Source organism: Oncorhynchus tshawytscha, unplaced genomic scaffold (genome assembly GCF_018296145.1).
Source record: "Oncorhynchus tshawytscha isolate Ot180627B unplaced genomic scaffold, Otsh_v2.0 Un_contig_6265_pilon_pilon, whole genome shotgun sequence".
Classification (NCBI taxonomy): domain Eukaryota; kingdom Metazoa; phylum Chordata; class Actinopteri; order Salmoniformes; family Salmonidae; genus Oncorhynchus; species Oncorhynchus tshawytscha.
Genome location: NW_024609426.1, coordinates 82,162 through 105,061, shown reverse-complemented (window position 1 = coordinate 105,061; position 22,900 = coordinate 82,162). Strand labels below are relative to the sequence as shown.

General features: G+C 47.6%; 1 protein-coding gene across 2 annotated transcripts in view; it reads right to left on the bottom strand.

Annotated features, from left to right (window-relative positions):
• Positions 1–22,900, bottom strand: part of tg (thyroglobulin) — a 100,928-nt gene that overhangs the window by 32,129 nt on the left and 45,899 nt on the right. For both annotated transcript variants that reach the window (XM_042315250.1, XM_042315251.1), the window contains exons 34-36: positions 1,845–1,956; positions 1,093–1,172; positions 556–699 (exon numbers count right to left, since the gene is read on the bottom strand). In XM_042315250.1, the coding sequence (XP_042171184.1) occupies positions 556–699; positions 1,093–1,172; positions 1,845–1,956 (336 nt within the window). The remainder of the gene's footprint in view (positions 1–555; positions 700–1,092; positions 1,173–1,844; positions 1,957–22,900) is intronic.

The window sequence follows — 22,900 nt, the reverse complement described above, 5'->3', positions numbered from 1 at the left end:
ATGTGTGAGCTGTGGGACTCTTAAGAATAGAAAAATTACCAGCGAGTCTGAGAATTTCTCCCCAAAAAAGTAAGAACAATTTGTAGTCTCTGCAATCCTTACCAGGTGGCAAAATATAACCCACAAAATGAGATGAACAGCTGAGGCATAACAACACGTGTTTCTGTTTAAATCGGTGTGCAGCTGTGTCCCAAATAGCACACTATTCCTCCAATGGGCTCTGGGTCAAATGTAGTGCACTATATAAAGAGAAGGTGCCATTTGGGACACACAGACTGTAACCAGGGCAACGCCGCTGTCACTATTCTCCAGAAGAGAAAGTAACATCAAGACATCAAACGTCAAAGGTAAGAGAGAACTCAAGATGTTGGCCAGAAGTTCGAACAAGATGTGTTTCATGCCTCCTCGCTGAGTAAGCTACCCTAAACATTGTAGATTTTCAAACGGCACCCTATTCCCTATGTAGTGCACTACTTTTGACCAGGAGCCCATAGGGAATAGGGTGCCATTTGGGAGTCACCCTGTACCTACTTATCCTCGGACGTTTACACACACCTGGTTTCTCGTACCAGCCAAGAGGATACACTCCGGTTTCTACTTTGGAGGGGGTGCAGTCCTGGACTCTCCAGGTTGTCCGTTCTCCTTCACCACACGTCTGGATACCAAAGCTGTTCAGAGTCAGGCAGAGAACGTCTGATCCTGGATGGAGACAGCACACACACACACACACACACACACACACACACACACAAAAGACACACACACACACACACACAAAGACACACACACACACACACACACACACACACAAAGACACACACACAAAGACACACACACACACACACACACACACACACACAAAGACACACACACAAAGACACACACACACAAAGACACACACACACACACACACACAAAGACACACGCATACAAAGACACTTTAGAGGAAATATTTGTGTCTCCTTTGGACTTTGGAGCTATATTGTGATTGTTTCCCTCTTCTCTCTTGCCCCTTGAACTTTGAATGTCGGAGGAATTGTCAGCACTGTAAAAAACATGTCAGCTAATATGTTGACTTAAATAACAACTGACCAGGTGACTGTGTGTCCCTGACGTATCCGATTCCACGGCAACACGGATCTTCATCACATCTCCGTTCACACTCACGGAACCTGGTACAAACACAAAGCAGGCACACACCTTATCTTTGGAGAAACTAAACAGGAATTGTCTAACAGTTTTCCCAAAGACTTTGTCATTATCCTAAAGAAGATGTTTGTTATTGCTTGAAGTAGTGAAATATAACAGAACCAGTGGGGCCCAGGTAACACTGCCCTAAGGTCTCTCAGCCCCAGAACCAGTGGGACCCAGGTAACACTGCCCTAAGGTCTCTCAGCCCCAGAACCAGTGGGACCCAGGTAACACTGCCCTAAGGTCTCTCAGCCTCAGAACCAGTGGGGCCCAGGTAACACTGCCCTAAGGTCTCTCAGCCCCAGAACCAGTGGGACCCAAGTAACACCGCCCTAAGGCCTCTTACCCCTCAGTGATAGGCTTGGGACTCAGGTAACACCGCCCTAAGGCCTCTTACCCCTCAGTGATAGGCTTGGCACTCAGGTAACACCGCCCTAAGGCCTCTTACCCCTCAGTGATAGGCTTGGCACTCAGGTAACACCGCCCTAAGGCCTCTTACCCCTCAGTGATAGGCTTGGCACTCAGGTAACACCGCCCTAAGGCCTCTTACCCCTCAGTGATAGGCTTGGCACTCAGGTAACACCACCCTAAGGCCTCTTACCCCTCAGTGATAGGCTTGGCACTCAGGTTGACACCGCCCTAAAGTCTCTTACCCCTCAGTGATAGGCTTGTCACTCAGGTTGACGCGGCTGCGTACGGAATAAGACACCATCTTCTTAAAGGGAACACGGCTGTAAAAACTCTCCACACTTCCAGTCAGATCAACTGTTAAAACACAACAGAGAGAACAACACAAATGAGCTCCTGAAATAATATAACATTTTATGATTTTCTGGAAAAAAACTGTGTTTGCTTCCTTCCGCTGTTTTAATAGAGATAAATTGATGACGTTTTAGAGGCTAATGTATTATTCTGGTAAATAATATGGTAGTGGGATAAGTTGAAGAAGACCTACAGCACCTCACTACAACATACTGACCATGAACCTACCAGGGATCTCATCACTACAACATACTGACCATGAACCTACCAGGGATCTCATCCTGCAGCACCTCACTACAACATACTGACCATGAACCTACCAGGGATCTCGTCCTGCAGAACCTCACTACAACATACTGACCATGAACCTACCAGGGATCTCATCCTGCAGCACCTCACTACAACATACTGAACCATGAACCTACCAGGGATCTCGTCCTGCAGCACATCAATACAACATACTGACCATGAATCTACCAGGGATCTCATCCTGCAGAACCTCACTACAACATACTGACCATGAACCTACCAGGGATCTCGTCCTGCAGCACATCACTACAACATACTGAACCATGAACCTACCAGTGATCTCATCACTGCACACATCAACATACTGACCATGAACCTACCAGGGATCTCATCCTGCAGCACATCACTACAACATACTGACCACCATGAATCTACCAGTGATCTCATCCTGCAGCACATCACTACAACATACTGACCATGAATCTACCAGACCATGAACCTACCAGATCTCGTCCTGCAGCACATCACTACAACATACTGACCATGAACCTACCAGGGATCTCATCCTGCAGCACCATCACTACAACATACTGACCATGAACCTACCAGGGATCTCATCCTGCAGCACCACACTACAACATACTGACCATGAACCTACAGGGATCTCTCACTACAACATACTGACCATGAACCTACCAGGGATCTCATCCTGCAGCACCTCACTACAACATACTGACCATGAACCTACCAGGGATCTCATCCTGCAGCACATCACTACAACATACTGACCATGAACCTACCAGTGATCTCATCCTGCAGCACATCACTACAACATACTGACCATGAACCTACCAGTGATCTCATCCTGCAGCACATCACTACAACATACTGACCATGAACCTACCAGTGATCTCATCCTGCAGCACATCACTACAGCATACTGACCATGAACCTACCAGTGATCTCATCCTGCAGCACCTCACTACAACATACTGACCATGAACCTACCAGGGATCTCATCCTACTGACCATGAACACCAGTGATCTCATCCTGCAGCACCTCACTACAACATACTGACCATGAACCTACCAGGGATCTCATCCTGCAGCACCTCACTACAACATACTGAACCATGAACCTACCAGTGATCTCATCACTACAACATACTGACCATGAACCTACCAGGGATCTCATCCTGCAGAACCTCAGCACCACACTACAACATACTGACCATGAACCTACCAGGGATCTCATCCCTCACAACATACTGACAGAACCTACCTCATCCTGCTACAACATACTGACCATGAACCTACCAGGGATCTCATCCTGCAGCACCACACTACAACATACTGACCATGAACCTACCAGGGATCTCATCCCTACAACATACTGACCATGAACCTACCAGGGATCTCGTCCTGCAGAACCTCACTACAACATACTGACCATGAACCTACCAGGGATCTCATCCTGCAGCACATCACTACAACATACTGACCATGAACTACCAGTGATCTCATCCTGCAGCACATCACTACAACATACTGACCATGAACCTACCAGTGATCTCATCCTGCAGCACATCACTACAACATACTGACCATAAACCTACCAGTGATCTCATCCTGCAGCACCTCACTACAACATACTGACCATGAACCTACCAGGGATCTCATCACACCTCAACATACTGACCATGAACCTACCAGTGATCTCATCCTGCAGCACCTCACTACAACATACTGACCATGAACCTACCAGGGATCTCATCCTGCAGCACCTCACTACAACATACTGAACCATGAACCTACCAGGGATCTCATCCTGCAGCACATCACTACAACATACTGACCATGAACCTACCAGGGATCTCTTCCTGCAGCACATCACTACAACATACTGACCATGAACCTACCAGGGATCTCATCCCTACAACATACTGACCATGAACCTACCAGGGATCTCATCCTGCAGCACCTCACTACAACATACTGACCATGAACCTACCAGGGATCTCATCCTGCACACCTCACAACATACTGACCATGAACCTACCAGGATCTCATCAACCTACCAGGGATCTCATCCCTACAACATACTGACCATGAACCTACCAGGGATCTCATCCCTACAACATACTGACCATGAACCTACCAGGGATCTCGTCCTGCAGCACCTCACTACAACATACTGACCATGAACCTACCAGGGATCTCATCCTGCAGCACATCACTACAACATACTGACCACCATGAACCTACCAGTGATCTCATCCTGCAGCACATCACTACAACATACTGACCATGAACCTACCAGTGATCTCATCCTGCAGCACATCACTACAACATACTGACCATGAACCTACCAGTGATCTCATCCTCACTACAACATACTGGACCAGAATCTACATCTCATCCTGCAGCACATCTACAACATACTGGACCATGAACCTACCAGTGATCTCATCCTGCAGCACATCACCCTACAACATACTGACCATGAACCTACCAGTGATCTCATCCTGCAGCACCTCACTACAACATACTGACCATGAACCTACCAGGATCTCATCCTGCAGCACATCACTACAACATACTGACCATGAACCTACCAGTGATCTCATCCACTACAACATACTGACCATGAACCTACCAGTGATCTCGTCCTGCAGCACCTCACTACAACATACTGACCATGAACCTACCAGTGATCTCATCCTGCAGCACATCACTACAACATACTGACCAAGAACCTACCAGTGATCTCATCCTGCATCACATCACTACAACATACTGGACCATGAATCTACCAGTGATCTCATCCTGCAGCACATCACTACAACATACTGAACCATGAACCTACCAGGGATCTCATCCCTACAACATACTGACCATGAACCTACCAGGGATCTCATCCCTACAACATACTGACCATGAACCTACCAGGGATCTCGTCCTGCAGAACCTCACTACAACATACTGACCATGAACCTACCAGGGATCTCATCCTGCAGCACATCACTACAACATACTGACCAAGAACCTACCAGTGATCTCATCCCTACAACATACTGACCATGAACCTACCAGGGATCTCGTCCTGCAGAACCTCACTACAACATACTGACCATGAACCTACCAGGGATCTCATCCTGCAGCACATCACTACAACATACTGACCAAGAACCTACCAGTGATCTCATCCTGCATCACATCACTACAACATACTGGACCATGAATCTACCAGTGATCTCATCCTGCAGCACATCACTACAACATACTGAACCATGAACCTACCAGTGATCTCATCACTACAACATACTGACCATGAACCTACCAGGGATCTCATCCTGCAGAACCTCACTACAACATACTGACCATGAACCTACCAGGGATCTCATCCTGCAACACCTCACTACAACATACTGAACCATGAACCTACCAGTGATCTCATCACTACAACATACTGACCATGAACCTACCAGGGATCTCATCCCTACAACATACTGACCATGAACCTACCAGGGATCTCATCCCTACAACATACTGACCATGAACCTACCAGGGATCTCGTCCTGCAGAACCTCACTACAACATACTGACCATGAACCTACCAGGGATCTCATCCTGCAGCACATCACTACAACATACTGACCAAGAACCTACCAGTGATCTCATCCCTACAACATACTGACCATGAACCTACCAGGGATCTCGTCCTGCAGAACCTCACTACAACATACTGACCATGAACCTACCAGGGATCTCATCCTGCAGCACATCACTACAACATACTGACCAAGAACCTACCAGTGATCTCATCCTGCATCACATCACTACAACATACTGGACCATGAATCTACCAGTGATCTCATCCTGCAGCACATCACTACAACATACTGAACCATGAACCTACCAGGGATCTCATCCCTACAACATACTGACCATGAACCTACCAGGGATCTCATCCCTACAACATACTGACCATGAACCTACCAGGGATCTCGTCCTGCAGAACCTCACTACAACATACTGACCATGAACCTACCAGGGATCTCATCCTGCAGCACATCACTACAACATACTGACCAAGAACCTACCAGTGATCTCATCCCTACAACATACTGACCATGAACCTACCAGGGATCTCGTCCTGCAGAACCTCACTACAACATACTGACCATGAACCTACCAGGGATCTCATCCTGCAGCACATCACTACAACATACTGACCAAGAACCTACCAGTGATCTCATCCTGCATCACATCACTACAACATACTGGACCATGAATCTACCAGTGATCTCATCCTGCAGCACATCACTACAACATACTGAACCATGAACCTACCAGTGATCTCATCACTACAACATACTGACCATGAACCTACCAGGGATCTCGTCCTGCAGAACCTCACTACAACATACTGACCATGAACCTACCAGGGATCTCATCCTGCAGCACCACACTACAACATACTGACCATGAACCTACCAGGGATCTCTTCCCTACAACATACTGACCATGAACCTACCAGGGATCTCATCCCTACAACATACTGACCATGAACCTACCAGGGATCTCATCCTGCAGCACCTCACTACAACATACTGAACCATGAACCTACCAGTGATCTCATCACTACAACATACTGACCATGAACCTACCAGGGATCTCGTCCTGCAGCACATCACTACAACATACTGACCATGAACCTACCAGGGATCTCTTCCCTACAACATACTGACCATGAACCTACCAGGGATCTCATCCCTACAACATACTGACCATGAACCTACCAGGGATCTCATCCTGCAGCACCACACTACAACATACTGACCATGAACCTACCAGGGATCTCATCCCTACAACATACTGACCATGAACCTACCAGGGATCTCATCCTGCAGCACCACACTACAACATACTGACCATGAACCTACCAGGGATCTCTCCCCTAAAACATACTGACCATGAACCTACCAGGGATCTCGTCCTGCAGAACCTCACTACAACATACTGACCATGAACCTACCAGGGATCTCATCCTGCAGCACATCACTACAACATACTGACCAAGAACCTACCAGTGATCTCATCCTGCATCACATCACTACAACATACTGGACCATGAATCTACCAGTGATCTCATCCTGCAGCACATCACTACAACATACTGGACCATGAATCTACCAGTGATCTCATCCTGCAGCACATCACTACAGCATACTGACCATAAACCTACCAGTGATCTCATCCTGCAGCACCTCACTACAACATACTGACCATGAACCTACCAGGGATCTCATCACTACAACATACTGACCATGAACCTACCAGTGATCTCATCCTGCAGCACCTCACTACAACATACTGACCATGAACCTACCAGGGATCTCATCCTGCAACACCTCACTACAACATACTGAACCATGAACCTACCAGTGATCTCATCAATACAACATACTGACCATGAACCTACCAGGGATCTCATCCCTACAACATACTGACCATGAACCTACCAGGGATCTCATCCTGCAGCACCACACTACAACATACTGACCATGAACCTACCAGGGATCTCTTCCCTACAACATACTGACCATGAACCTACCAGGGATCTCATCCCTACAACATACTGACCATGAACCTACCAGGGATCTCATCCTGCAGCACCACACTACAACATACTGACCATGAACCTACCAGGGATCTCTCCCTAAAACATACTGACCATGAACCTACCAGGGATCTCGTCCTGCAGAACCTCACTACAACATACTGACCATGAACCTACCAGGGATCTCATCCTGCAGCACATCACTACAACATACTGACCAAGAACCTACCAGTGATCTCATCCTGCATCACATCACTACAACATACTGGACCATGAATCTACCAGTGATCTCATCCTGCAGCACATCACTACAACATACTGGACCATGAATCTACCAGTGATCTCATCCTGCAGCACATCACTACAGCATACTGACCATAAACCTACCAGTGATCTCATCCTGCAGCACCTCACTACAACATACTGACCATGAACCTACCAGGGATCTCATCACTACAACATACTGACCATGAACCTACCAGTGATCTCATCCTGCAGCACCTCACTACAACATACTGACCAAGAACCTACCAGTGATCTCATCCTGCATCACATCACTACAACATACTGGACCATGAATCTACCAGGGATCTCATCCTGCAACACCTCACTACAACATACTGAACCATGAACCTACCAGTGATCTCATCAATACAACATACTGACCATGAACCTACCAGGGATCTCATCCCTACAACATACTGACCATGAACCTACCAGGGATCTCATCCTGCAGCACCACACTACAACATACTGACCATGAACCTACCAGGGATCTCATCCCTACAACATACTGACCATGAACCTACCAGGGATCTCATCCTGCAGAACCTCACTACAACATACTGACCATGAACCTACCAGGGATCTCATCCTGCAACACCTCACTACAACATACTGAACCATGAACCTACCAGTGATCTCATCACTACAACATACTGACCATGAACCTACCAGGGATCTCATCCCTACAACATACTGACCATGAACCTACCAGGGATCTCATCCCTACAACATACTGACCATGAACCTACCAGGGATCTCGTCCTGCAGAACCTCACTACAACATACTGACCATGAACCTACCAGGGATCTCATCCTGCAGCACATCACTACAACATACTGACCAAGAACCTACCAGTGATCTCATCCCTACAACATACTGACCATGAACCTACCAGGGATCTCGTCCTGCAGAACCTCACTACAACATACTGACCATGAACCTACCAGGGACCTCATCCTGCAGCACATCACTACAACATACTGACCAAGAACCTACCAGTGATCTCATCCTGCATCACATCACTACAACATACTGGACCATGAATCTACCAGTGATCTCATCCTGCAGCACATCACTACAACATACTGAACCATGAACCTACCAGTGATCTCATCACTACAACATACTGACCATGAACCTACCAGGGATCTCGTCCTGCAGCACATCACTACAACATACTGACCATGAACCTACCAGGGATCTCTTCCCTACAACATACTGACCATGAACCTACCAGGGATCTCATCCCTACAACATACTGACCATGAACCTACCAGGGATCTCATCCCTACAACATACTGACCATAAACCTACCAGTGATCTCATCCTGCAGCACCTCACTACAACATACTGACCATGAACCTACCAGGGATCTCATCACTACAACATACTGACCATGAACCTACCAGTGATCTCATCCTGCAGCACCTCACTACAACATACTGACCATGAACCTACCAGGGATCTCGTCCTGCAGCACATCACTACAACATACTGACCATGAACCTACCAGGGATCTCTTCCTGCAGCACCTCATTGCAACATACTGACCATGAACCTACCAGGGATCTCTTCCTGCAGCACCTCACTACAACATACTGAACCATGAACCTACCAGTGATCTCATCACTACAACATACTGACCATGAACCTACCAGGGATCTCATCCCTACAACATACTGACCATGAACCTACCAGGGATCTCATCCCTACAACATACTGACCATGAACCTACCAGGGATCTCGTCCTGCAGAACCTCACTACAACATACTGACCATGAACCTACCAGGGATCTCATCCTGCAGCACATCACTACAACATACTGACCAAGAACCTACCAGTGATCTCATCCCTACAACATACTGACCATGAACCTACCAGGGATCTCGTCCTGCAGAACCTCACTACAACATACTGACCATGAACCTACCAGGGACCTCATCCTGCAGCACATCACTACAACATACTGACCAAGAACCTACCAGTGATCTCATCCTGCATCACATCACTACAACATACTGGACCATGAATCTACCAGTGATCTCATCCTGCAGCACATCACTACAACATACTGAACCATGAACCTACCAGTGATCTCATCACTACAACATACTGACCATGAACCTACCAGGGATCTCGTCCTGCAGCACATCACTACAACATACTGACCATGAACCTACCAGGGATCTCTTCCCTACAACATACTGACCATGAACCTACCAGGGATCTCATCCCTACAACATACTGACCATGAACCTACCAGGGATCTCATCCCTACAACATACTGACCATAAACCTACCAGTGATCTCATCCTGCAGCACCTCACTACAACATACTGACCATGAACCTACCAGGGATCTCATCACTACAACATACTGACCATGAACCTACCAGTGATCTCATCCTGCAGCACCTCACTACAACATACTGACCATGAACCTACCAGGGATCTCGTCCTGCAGCACATCACTACAACATACTGACCATGAACCTACCAGGGATCTCTTCCTGCAGCACCTCATTGCAACATACTGACCATGAACCTACCAGGGATCTCTTCCTGCAGCACCTCACTACAACATACTGAACCATGAACCTACCAGTGATCTCATCACTACAACATACTGACCATGAACCTACCAGGGATCTCATCCCTACAACATACTGACCATGAACCTACCAGGGATCTCATCCCTACAACATACTGACCATGAACCTACCAGGGATCTCGTCCTGCAGAACCTCACTACAACATACTGACCATGAACCTACCAGGGATCTCATCCTGCAGCACATCACTACAACATACTGACCAAGAACCTACCAGTGATCTCATCCCTACAACATACTGACCATGACCTACCAGGGATCTCGTCCTGCAGAACCTCACTACAACATACTGACCATGAACCTACCAGGGATCTCATCCTGCAGCACATCACTACAACATACTGACCAAGAACCTACCAGTGATCTCATCCTGCATCACATCACTACAACATACTGGACCATGAATCTACCAGTGATCTCATCCTGCAGCACATCACTACAACATACTGAACCATGAACCTACCAGGGATCTCATCCCTACAACATACTGACCATGAACCTACCAGGGATCTCATCCCTACAACATACTGACCATGAACCTACCAGGGATCTCGTCCTGCAGAACCTCACTACAACATACTGACCATGAACCTACCAGGGATCTCATCCTGCAGCACATCACTACAACATACTGACCAAGAACCTACCAGTGATCTCATCCCTACAACATACTGACCATGAACCTACCAGGGATCTCGTCCTGCAGAACCTCACTACAACATACTGACCATGAACCTACCAGGGATCTCATCCTGCAGCACATCACTACAACATACTGACCAAGAACCTACCAGTGATCTCATCCTGCATCACATCACTACAACATACTGGACCATGAATCTACCAGTGATCTCATCCTGCAGCACATCACTACAACATACTGAACCATGAACCTACCAGTGATCTCATCACTACAACATACTGACCATGAACCTACCAGGGATCTCATCCTGCAGAACCTCACTACAACATACTGACCATGAACCTACCAGGGATCTCATCCTGCAACACCTCACTACAACATACTGAACCATGAACCTACCAGTGATCTCATCACTACAACATACTGACCATGAACCTACCAGGGATCTCATCCCTACAACATACTGACCATGAACCTACCAGGGATCTCATCCCTACAACATACTGACCATGAACCTACCAGGGATCTCGTCCTGCAGAACCTCACTACAACATACTGACCATGAACCTACCAGGGATCTCATCCTGCAGCACATCACTACAACATACTGACCAAGAACCTACCAGTGATCTCATCCCTACAACATACTGACCATGAACCTACCAGGGATCTCGTCCTGCAGAACCTCACTACAACATACTGGACCATGAATCTACCAGTGATCTCATCCTGCAGCACATCACTACAACATACTGAACCATGAACCTACCAGGGATCTCATCCCTACAACATACTGACCATGAACCTACCAGGGATCTCATCCCTACAACATACTGACCATGAACCTACCAGGGATCTCGTCCTGCAGAACCTCACTACAACATACTGACCATGAACCTACCAGGGATCTCATCCTGCAGCACATCACTACAACATACTGACCAAGAACCTACCAGTGATCTCATCCCTACAACATACTGACCATGAACCTACCAGGGATCTCGTCCTGCAGAACCTCACTACAACATACTGACCATGAACCTACCAGGGATCTCATCCTGCAGCACATCACTACAACATACTGACCAAGAACCTACCAGTGATCTCATCCTGCATCACATCACTACAACATACTGGACCATGAATCTACCAGTGATCTCATCCTGCAGCACATCACTACAACATACTGAACCATGAACCTACCAGTGATCTCATCACTACAACATACTGACCATGAACCTACCAGGGATCTCGTCCTGCAGAACCTCACTACAACATACTGACCATGAACCTACCAGGGATCTCATCCTGCAGCACCACACTACAACATACTGACCATGAACCTACCAGGGATCTCTTCCCTACAACATACTGACCATGAACCTACCAGGGATCTCATCCCTACAACATACTGACCATGAACCTACCAGGGATCTCATCCTGCAGCACCTCACTACAACATACTGAACCATGAACCTACCAGTGATCTCATCACTACAACATACTGACCATGAACCTACCAGGGATCTCGTCCTGCAGCACATCACTACAACATACTGACCATGAACCTACCAGGGATCTCTTCCCTACAACATACTGACCATGAACCTACCAGGGATCTCATCCCTACAACATACTGACCATGAACCTACCAGGGATCTCATCCTGCAGCACCACACTACAACATACTGACCATGAACCTACCAGGGATCTCATCCCTACAACATACTGACCATGAACCTACCAGGGATCTCATCCTGCAGCACCACACTACAACATATTGACCATGAACCTACCAGGGATCTCTCCCTAAAACATACTGACCATGAACCTACCAGGGATCTCGTCCTGCAGAACCTCACTACAACATACTGACCATGAACCTACCAGGGATCTCATCCTGCAGCACATCACTACAACATACTGACCAAGAACCTACCAGTGATCTCATCCTGCATCACATCACTACAACATACTGGACCATGAATCTACCAGTGATCTCATCCTGCAGCACATCACTACAACATACTGAACCATGAACCTACCAGGGATCTCATCCTGCAGCACATCACTACAACATACTGACCAAGAACCTACCAGTGATCTCATCCTGCATCACATCACTACAACATACTGGACCATGAATCTACCAGTGATCTCATCCTGCAGCACATCACTACAACATACTGAACCATGAACCTACCAGTGATCTCATCACTACAACATACTGACCATGAACCTACCAGGGATCTCATCCTGCAGAACCTCACTACAACATACTGACCATGAACCTACCAGGGATCTCATCCTGCAGCACCACACTACAACATACTGACCATGAACCTACCAGGGATCTCTTCCCTACAACATACTGACCATGAACCTACCAGGGATCTCATCCCTACAACATACTGACCATGAACCTACCAGGGATCTCATCCTGCAGCACCTCACTACAACATACTGAACCATGAACCTACCAGTGATCTCATCACTACAACATACTGACCATGAACCTACCAGGGATCTCGTCCTGCAGCACATCACTACAACATACTGACCATGAACCTACCAGGGATCTCTTCCCTACAACATACTGACCATGAACCTACCAGGGATCTCATCCCTACAACATACTGACCATGAACCTACCAGGGATCTCATCCTGCAGCACCACACTACAACATACTGACCATGAACCTACCAGGGATCTCATCCCTACAACATACTGACCATGAACCTACCAGGGATCTCATCCTGCAGCACCACACTACAACATATTGACCATGAACCTACCAGGGATCTCTCCCTAAAACATACTGACCATGAACCTACCAGGGATCTCGTCCTGCAGAACTTCACTACAACATACTGACCATGAACCTACCAGGGATCTCATCCTGCAGCACATCACTACAACATACTGACCAAGAACCTACCAGTGATCTCATCCTGCATCACATCACTACAACATACTGGACCATGAATCTACCAGTGATCTCATCCTGCAGCACATCACTACAACATACTGGACCATGAATCTACCAGTGATCTCATCCTGCAGCACATCACTACAGCATACTGACCATAAACCTACCAGTGATCTCATCCTGCAGCACCTCACTACAACATACTGACCATGAACCTACCAGGGATCTCATCACTACAACATACTGACCATGAACCTACCAGTGATCTCATCCTGCAGCACCTCACTACAACATACTGACCATGAACCTACCAGGGATCTCATCCTGCAACACCTCACTACAACATACTGAACCATGAACCTACCAGTGATCTCATCAATACAACATACTGACCATGAACCTACCAGGGATCTCATCCCTACAACATACTGACCATGAACCTACCAGGGATCTCATCCTGCAGCACCACACTACAACATACTGACCATGAACCTACCAGGGATCTCTTCCCTACAACATACTGACCATGAACCTACCAGGGATCTCATCCCTACAACATACTGACCATGAACCTACCAGGGATCTCATCCTGCAGCACCACACTACAACATACTGACCATGAACCTACCAGGGATCTCTCCCCTAAAACATACTGACCATGAACCTACCAGGGATCTCGTCCTGCAGAACCTCACTACAACATACTGACCATGAACCTACCAGGGATCTCATCCTGCAGCACATCACTACAACATACTGACCAAGAACCTACCAGTGATCTCATCCTGCATCACATCACTACAACATACTGGACCATGAATCTACCAGTGATCTCATCCTGCAGCACATCACTACAACATACTGGACCATGAATCTACCAGTGATCTCATCCTGCAGCACATCACTACAGCATACTGACCATAAACCTACCAGTGATCTCATCCTGCAGCACCTCACTACAACATACTGACCATGAACCTACCAGGGATCTCATCACTACAACATACTGACCATGAACCTACCAGTGATCTCATCCTGCAGCACCTCACTACAACATACTGACCAAGAACCTACCAGTGATCTCATCCTGCATCACATCACTACAACATACTGGACCATGAATCTACCAGGGATCTCATCCTGCAACACCTCACTACAACATACTGAACCATGAACCTACCAGTGATCTCATCAATACAACATACTGACCATGAACCTACCAGGGATCTCATCCCTACAACATACTGACCATGAACCTACCAGGGATCTCATCCTGCAGCACCACACTACAACATACTGACCATGAACCTACCAGGGATCTCATCCCTACAACATACTGACCATGAACCTACCAGGGATCTCATCCTGCAGAACCTCACTACAACATACTGACCATGAACCTACCAGGGATCTCATCCTGCAACACCTCACTACAACATACTGAACCATGAACCTACCAGTGATCTCATCACTACAACATACTGACCATGAACCTACCAGGGATCTCATCCCTACAACATACTGACCATGAACCTACCAGGGATCTCATCCCTACAACATACTGACCATGAACCTACCAGGGATCTCGTCCTGCAGAACCTCACTACAACATACTGACCATGAACCTACCAGGGATCTCATCCTGCAGCACATCACTACAACATACTGACCAAGAACCTACCAGTGATCTCATCCCTACAACATACTGACCATGAACCTACCAGGGATCTCGTCCTGCAGAACCTCACTACAACATACTGACCATGAACCTACCAGGGACCTCATCCTGCAGCACATCACTACAACATACTGACCAAGAACCTACCAGTGATCTCATCCTGCATCACATCACTACAACATACTGGACCATGAATCTACCAGTGATCTCATCCTGCAGCACATCACTACAACATACTGAACCATGAACCTACCAGTGATCTCATCACTACAACATACTGACCATGAACCTACCAGGGATCTCGTCCTGCAGCACATCACTACAACATACTGACCATGAACCTACCAGGGATCTCTTCCCTACAACATACTGACCATGAACCTACCAGGGATCTCATCCCTACAACATACTGACCATGAACCTACCAGGGATCTCATCCCTACAACATACTGACCATAAACCTACCAGTGATCTCATCCTGCAGCACCTCACTACAACATACTGACCATGAACCTACCAGGGATCTCATCACTACAACATACTGACCATGAACCTACCAGTGATCTCATCACTACAACATACTGACCATGAACCTACCAGTGATCTCATCCTGCAGCACCTCACTACAACATACTGACCATGAACCTACCAGGGATCTCTTCCTGCAGCACCTCATTGCAACATACTGACCATGAACCTACCAGGGATCTCTTCCTGCAGCACCTCACTACAACATACTGAACCATGAACCTACCAGTGATCTCATCACTACAACATACTGACCATGAACCTACCAGGGATCTCATCCTGCAGAACCTCACTACAACATACTGACCATGAACCTACCAGGGATCTCGTCCTGCAGCACATCACTACAACATACTGACCATGAACCTACCAGGGATCGCATCCTGCAGAACCTCACTACAACATACTGACCATGAACCTACCAGGGATCTCATCCTGCAGCACCACACTACAACATACTGACCATGAACCTACCAGGGATCTCATCCCTACAACATACTGACCATGAACCTACCAGGGATCTCGTCCTGCAGAACCTCACTACAACATACTGACCATGAACCTACCAGGGATCTCATCCTGCAGCACATCACTACAACATACTGACCAAGAACCTACCAGTGATCTCATCCTGCAGCACATCACTACAACATACTGGACCATGAATCTACCAGTGATCTCATCCTGCAGCACATCACTACAACATACTGGACCATGAATCTACCAGTGATCTCATCCTGCAGCACATCACTACAACATACTGGACCATGAATCTACCAGTGATCTCATCCTGCAGCACATCACTACAGCATACTGACCATAAACCTACCAGTGATCTCATCCTGCAGCACCTCACTACAACATACTGACCATGAACCTACCAGGGATCTCATCTCAACATCTGACCATGAACCTAGTGATCTCATCCTGCAGCACCTCACAAACATACTGACCAAGAACCTACCAGTGATCTCATCCTGCAGCACATCACTACAACATACTGGACCATGAACCTACCAGGGATCTCATCCTGCAGCACCTCACTACAACATACTGACCATGAACCTACCAGTGATCTCATCAATACCATACTGACCATGAACCTACCAGGGATCTCATCCTACAACATACTGACCATGAACCTACCAGGGATCTCATCCTGCAGCACCACATACAACATACTGACCATGAACCTACCAGGGATCTCATCCCTACAACATACTGACCATGAACCTACCAGGGATCTCATCCTGCAGAACCTCACTACACCATGAACCTACCAGGGATCTCATACTGAACCATGAACCTACCAGTGATCTCATCACTACAACATACTGACCATGAACCTACCAGGGATCTCATCCCTACAACATACTGACATGAACCTACCAGGGATCTCATCCCTACAACATACTGACCATGAACCTACCAGGGATCTCGTCCTGCAGAACCTCACTACAACATACTGACCATGAACCTACCAGGGATCTCATCCTGCAGCACATCACTACAACATACTGACCATGAACCTACCAGTGATCTCATCACTACAACATACTGACCATGAACCTACCAGGGATCTCATCCTGCAGAACCTCACTACAACATACTGACCATGAACCTACCAGGGATCTCATCCTGCAGCACATCACTACAACATACTGACCAGAACCTACCAGTGATCTCATCCTGCATCACATCACTACAACATACTGACCATGAACCTACCAGTGATCTCATCCTGCAGCACATCACTACAACATACTGAACCATGAACCTACCAGTGATCTCATCACTACAACATACTGACCATGAACCTACCAGGGATCTCGTCCTGCAGCACATCACTACAACATACTGACCATGAACCTACCAGGGATCTCTTCCCTACAACATACTGACCATGAACCTACCAGGGATCTCATCCCTACAACATACTGACCATGAACCTACCAGGGATCTCATCCTACAACATACTGACCATAAACCTACCAGTGATCTCATCCTGCAGCACTCATCACTACAACATACTGACCATGAACCTCAGGGATCTCATCAACAACATACTGACCATGAACCTACCAGTGATCTCATCCTGCAGCACCTCACTACAACATACTGACCATGAACCTACCAGGATCTCATCCTGCAGCACATCACTACAACATACTGACCATGAACCTACCAGGGATCTCTTCCTGCAGCACCTCATTGCAACATACTGACCATGAACCTACCAGGGATCTCTTCCTGCAGCACCTCACTACAACATACTGAACCATGAACCTACCAGTGATCTCATCCTGAACCTAGCACCTCACTACAACATACTGACCATGAACCTACCAGGGATCTCGTCCTGCAGCACATCACTACAACATACTGACCATGAACCTACCAGGGATCGCATCCTGCAGAACCTCACTACAACATACTGACCATGAACCTACCAGGGATCTCATCCTGCAGCACCACACTACAACATACTGACCATGAACCTACCAGGGATCTCATCCCTACAACATACTGACCATGAACCTACCAGGGATCTCGTCCTGCAGAACCTCACTACAACATACTGACCATGAACCTACCAGGGATCTCATCCTGCAGCACATCACTACAACATACTGACCAAGAACCTACCAGTGATCTCATCCTGCAGCACATCACTACAACATACTGGACCATGAATCTACCAGTGATCTCATCCTGCAGCACATCACTACAACATACTGGACCATGAATCTACCAGTGATCTCATCCTGCAGCACATCACTACAACATACTGGACCATGAATCTACCAGTGATCTCATCCTGCAGCACATCACTACAGCATACTGACCATAAACCTACCAGTGATCTCATCCTGCAGCACCTCACTACAACATACTGACCATGAACCTACCAGGGATCTCATCACTACAACATACTGACCATGAACCTACCAGTGATCTCATCCTGCAGCACCTCACTACAACATACTGACCATGAACCTACCAGTGATCTCGTCCTGCAGCACCTCACTACAACATACTGACCATGAACCTACCAGGGATCTCTTCCTGCAGCACCTCATTGCAACATACTGACCATGAACCTACCAGGGATCTCGTCCTGCAGAACCTCCCTACAACATACTGACCATGAACCTACCAGGGATCTCATCACTACAACATACTGACCATGAACCTACCAGTGATCTCGTCCTGCTGCACATCACTACAACATACTGACCATGAACCTACCAGTGATCTCATCCTGCAGCACCTCACTTTCCACCAACAGAAAGAACAATGCCGTGCTCTTTGCCTGACTGGACTCTGTCTAACTGAGCTCAATGTTTACCTAACTGGTGTGATTCATTATGACTGGGCTACAGTACAGTCCTCTGGCCAGGGTTACTGGGTCTGAGTGAATCTGGCTGTGGTCTTGAAGTACAGGATGTCCCAGAGAGAGCCCTGTTCCTGTCTGAACACCCCAGATGTCAACAGCCCAGAACCCTTTAATGAGAGGAAATGAGGGTTTAATGAGCAAATCAAGGAGAGACGTAACTAGCTGTCTGCTTGGAAATGAGTTTTATACAGAGGGAAGCACAGTTTTGGACAATATGTTACAGACCCCATCACCATAAGGCCCAGCATTTTGGTCTGGTGGGCATTTTCTGTACGTACAACATGTCTCTCATAACAACAGACAACAGGTTGCTGTTAAACGGGATGAGTTGGGGGTACTTGTGATAATATTAAGTGATCTTGACTAGATAAAGTCTTCACTACTGTGGATAAGATAAGATGACTACATGTGGCAGGTAGCAAATAATTTCCCACAAAATCAAGTGGATTATTTTATTTCATTTTCCATCTGGTCTGCATCTATAAATGACTCTGGTACACTGGCGGCAGACTCCCCTCAGAGTGAGAGCGAAGTGACAGTATCATTATACACACCTCTAGTAGCCTCGTGGTTAGAGCGTTGGACTAGTAACCGAAAGGTTGCTGGATCAAATCCCCGAGCTGCCAAGGGAAAAAATCTGTTGTTCTGCCCCTGAACAAGGCAGTTAACCCACTGTTCCCCGAAGACGTGAATGTCGATTAAGGCAGCCCCCCCCACTCTATAATGATAGAGCTTCTCTACAGGTCTGTCTATGACAAACAGACAGTCAGACCTGTAGAGAAGCCCTATGACAGACAGACCTGTGGAGAAGCTCTATAGCAGACAGACTTGTAGAGAAGCTCTATAGCAGACAGACCTGTAGAGAAGCTCTATAGCAGACAGACCTGTAGAGAAGCTCTATAGCAGACAGACCTGTAGAGAAGCTCTATAGCAGACAGACCTGTAGAGAAGCTCTATGACAGACAGACCTGTAGAGAAGCTCTATGACAGACAGACCTGTAGAGAAGCTCTATGATACAGACAGACCTGACTCTAGACAGACCTGTAGAGCTCTATAAGCTCTCTATAACAGACAGACCTGTAGAGAAGCTCTATAACAGACAGACCTGTAGAGAAGCTCTATAGCAGACAGACCTGTAGAGAAGCTCTATAGCAGACAGACAGACCTGTAGAGAAGCTCTATAACAGACAGACCTGTAGAGAAGCTCTATGACAGACAAACCTGTAGAGAAGCTCTATGACAGACAGACCTGTAGAGAAGCTCTATGATACAGACAGACCTGTAGAGAAGTCATAAAGCATGTGCAGACAGAGGTCAGTAGTAAAGAGGAGATGGGATAGCCCCTGTTGAAGCTTACAGACACACACACACACACATACACACACGTGTATCGCAGGAGGTTGGTGGCACCTTAATTGGGGAGGACTGGGCTCGTGGTAATGACTGGAGTGGAATCAGTGGAATGGTATCAAATACATCAGACACATGGTTTCCAGGTGTTTGATACCATTCCATTTACTCTGTTTCGGCAATTATTATGAGCCGTTGTCCTCTCAGCAACCACCTGTAGTGTGTATATTACAACTGTCTGTGTTCAGAGATCTTTAAGAGCAGTAGAGATGACATGCAGCTGTCATAACAGAATCTGTCTGTACATCTTAACGTCTATCCCCATGCAAACGTCTATCCCCAATAATATAAATTGGATGAAGAACTTTCTAAGTCATGACAAACAAAGCATGTTCATCTACACTCAGTTCCCAGAAAGCCTTTGGAAAGATATTTGATTGGTCTTTTAGTCCATCAGCTGGTGGTACATCTGCTGCTGGAGTTAACAAGGGAACAATTGTTTTGGGCCGTGAGGGGAGTGCGTGTGTGTGTGTGTGTGTGTGTGTGTGTGTGTGTGTGTGTGTGATAATGCTCCTCCTCCAGTGAGTTACAGTGGGTATGTTCCCCTGCAGATATCAAAGGGTTCTTTATAATGACGTCCCAGACAGTCACTGGTTCCACAGAGTCATGTTAATGAGGGAACCTCCACCTGCCGTACACCTCGGCAAGCATATTAAACACGTTCTTTAAAGGTAAAGGTACTACTGAGCTAGCTAGCTGTTTTCAATGCAACAGAAGCACACAAAGCACCATTCAGAAGGACAAGACACCCAGCTGAAAATCATATGGTTTGAATTAATCCACAACAAGGCTCATTCTGTTTCACTGCTGCTGTGAAGAGCATGAATCGTCTGACAGCAGAGAGAGAAGGGGAGGGAAAGGTAGAGAGGGAGAGAGGGGGAGGGAAAGGGAGAGAGGGGAGGGGGAGGGAAAGAGAGGGGGGAGGGAGGGAAAGGGAGAGAGGGGGGAACGGTAGAGAGGGAGAGGGAAAGGGAGAGAGGGGGAGAGGGGGAGGGAAAGGGAGAGAGGGAGGGAGGGAGAGAGGGGGAGGAAAAGGGAGAGAGGGGGAGGAACGGTAGAGAGGGGGAGGGAAAGGGAGAGGGAGAGAGGGGGAGGGAGGGAGAGGGGGAGAGAGGGGGAGGGAAAGGGAGAGAGGGGGAGAGGGGGGGGGGAGGGAAGGGGGAGAGAAAGGGAGGGAAGGGGAGGGAGAGAGGGGAGGGAAAGGGAGAGAGGGGGAGGAAAAGGGAGAGAGGGAGAGGGGGGAGGGAGAGGGAGAGAGGGAGGGGGAGGGAGGAGGGAAGGTAGAGAGGGGGAGGGGAGGGAGGGGGGGAGGGAAAGGGAGAGAGGGGAGGGAGAGGGAGAGGGAAAGGGAGAGGGGGAGGGGGAAAGGGAGAAGGGGAGGGAAAGGTAGAGAGGGGGGGGAGGGATGGTAGAGAGGGAGAGAGGGGAGGGAAAGATAGAGAGGGAGAGAGGGGGGGAGGGAAAGGGAGAGAGGGGGAGGGAAAGAGAGGGAGGGAAAGGGAGAGGGGGAGGAAAAGGTAAAGGGAGGAGGGGGGAGGAGGGAGGGAGAGAGGGGAGGGGGGAGAGAGGGGGAGGGAAAGGGAGAGGGGG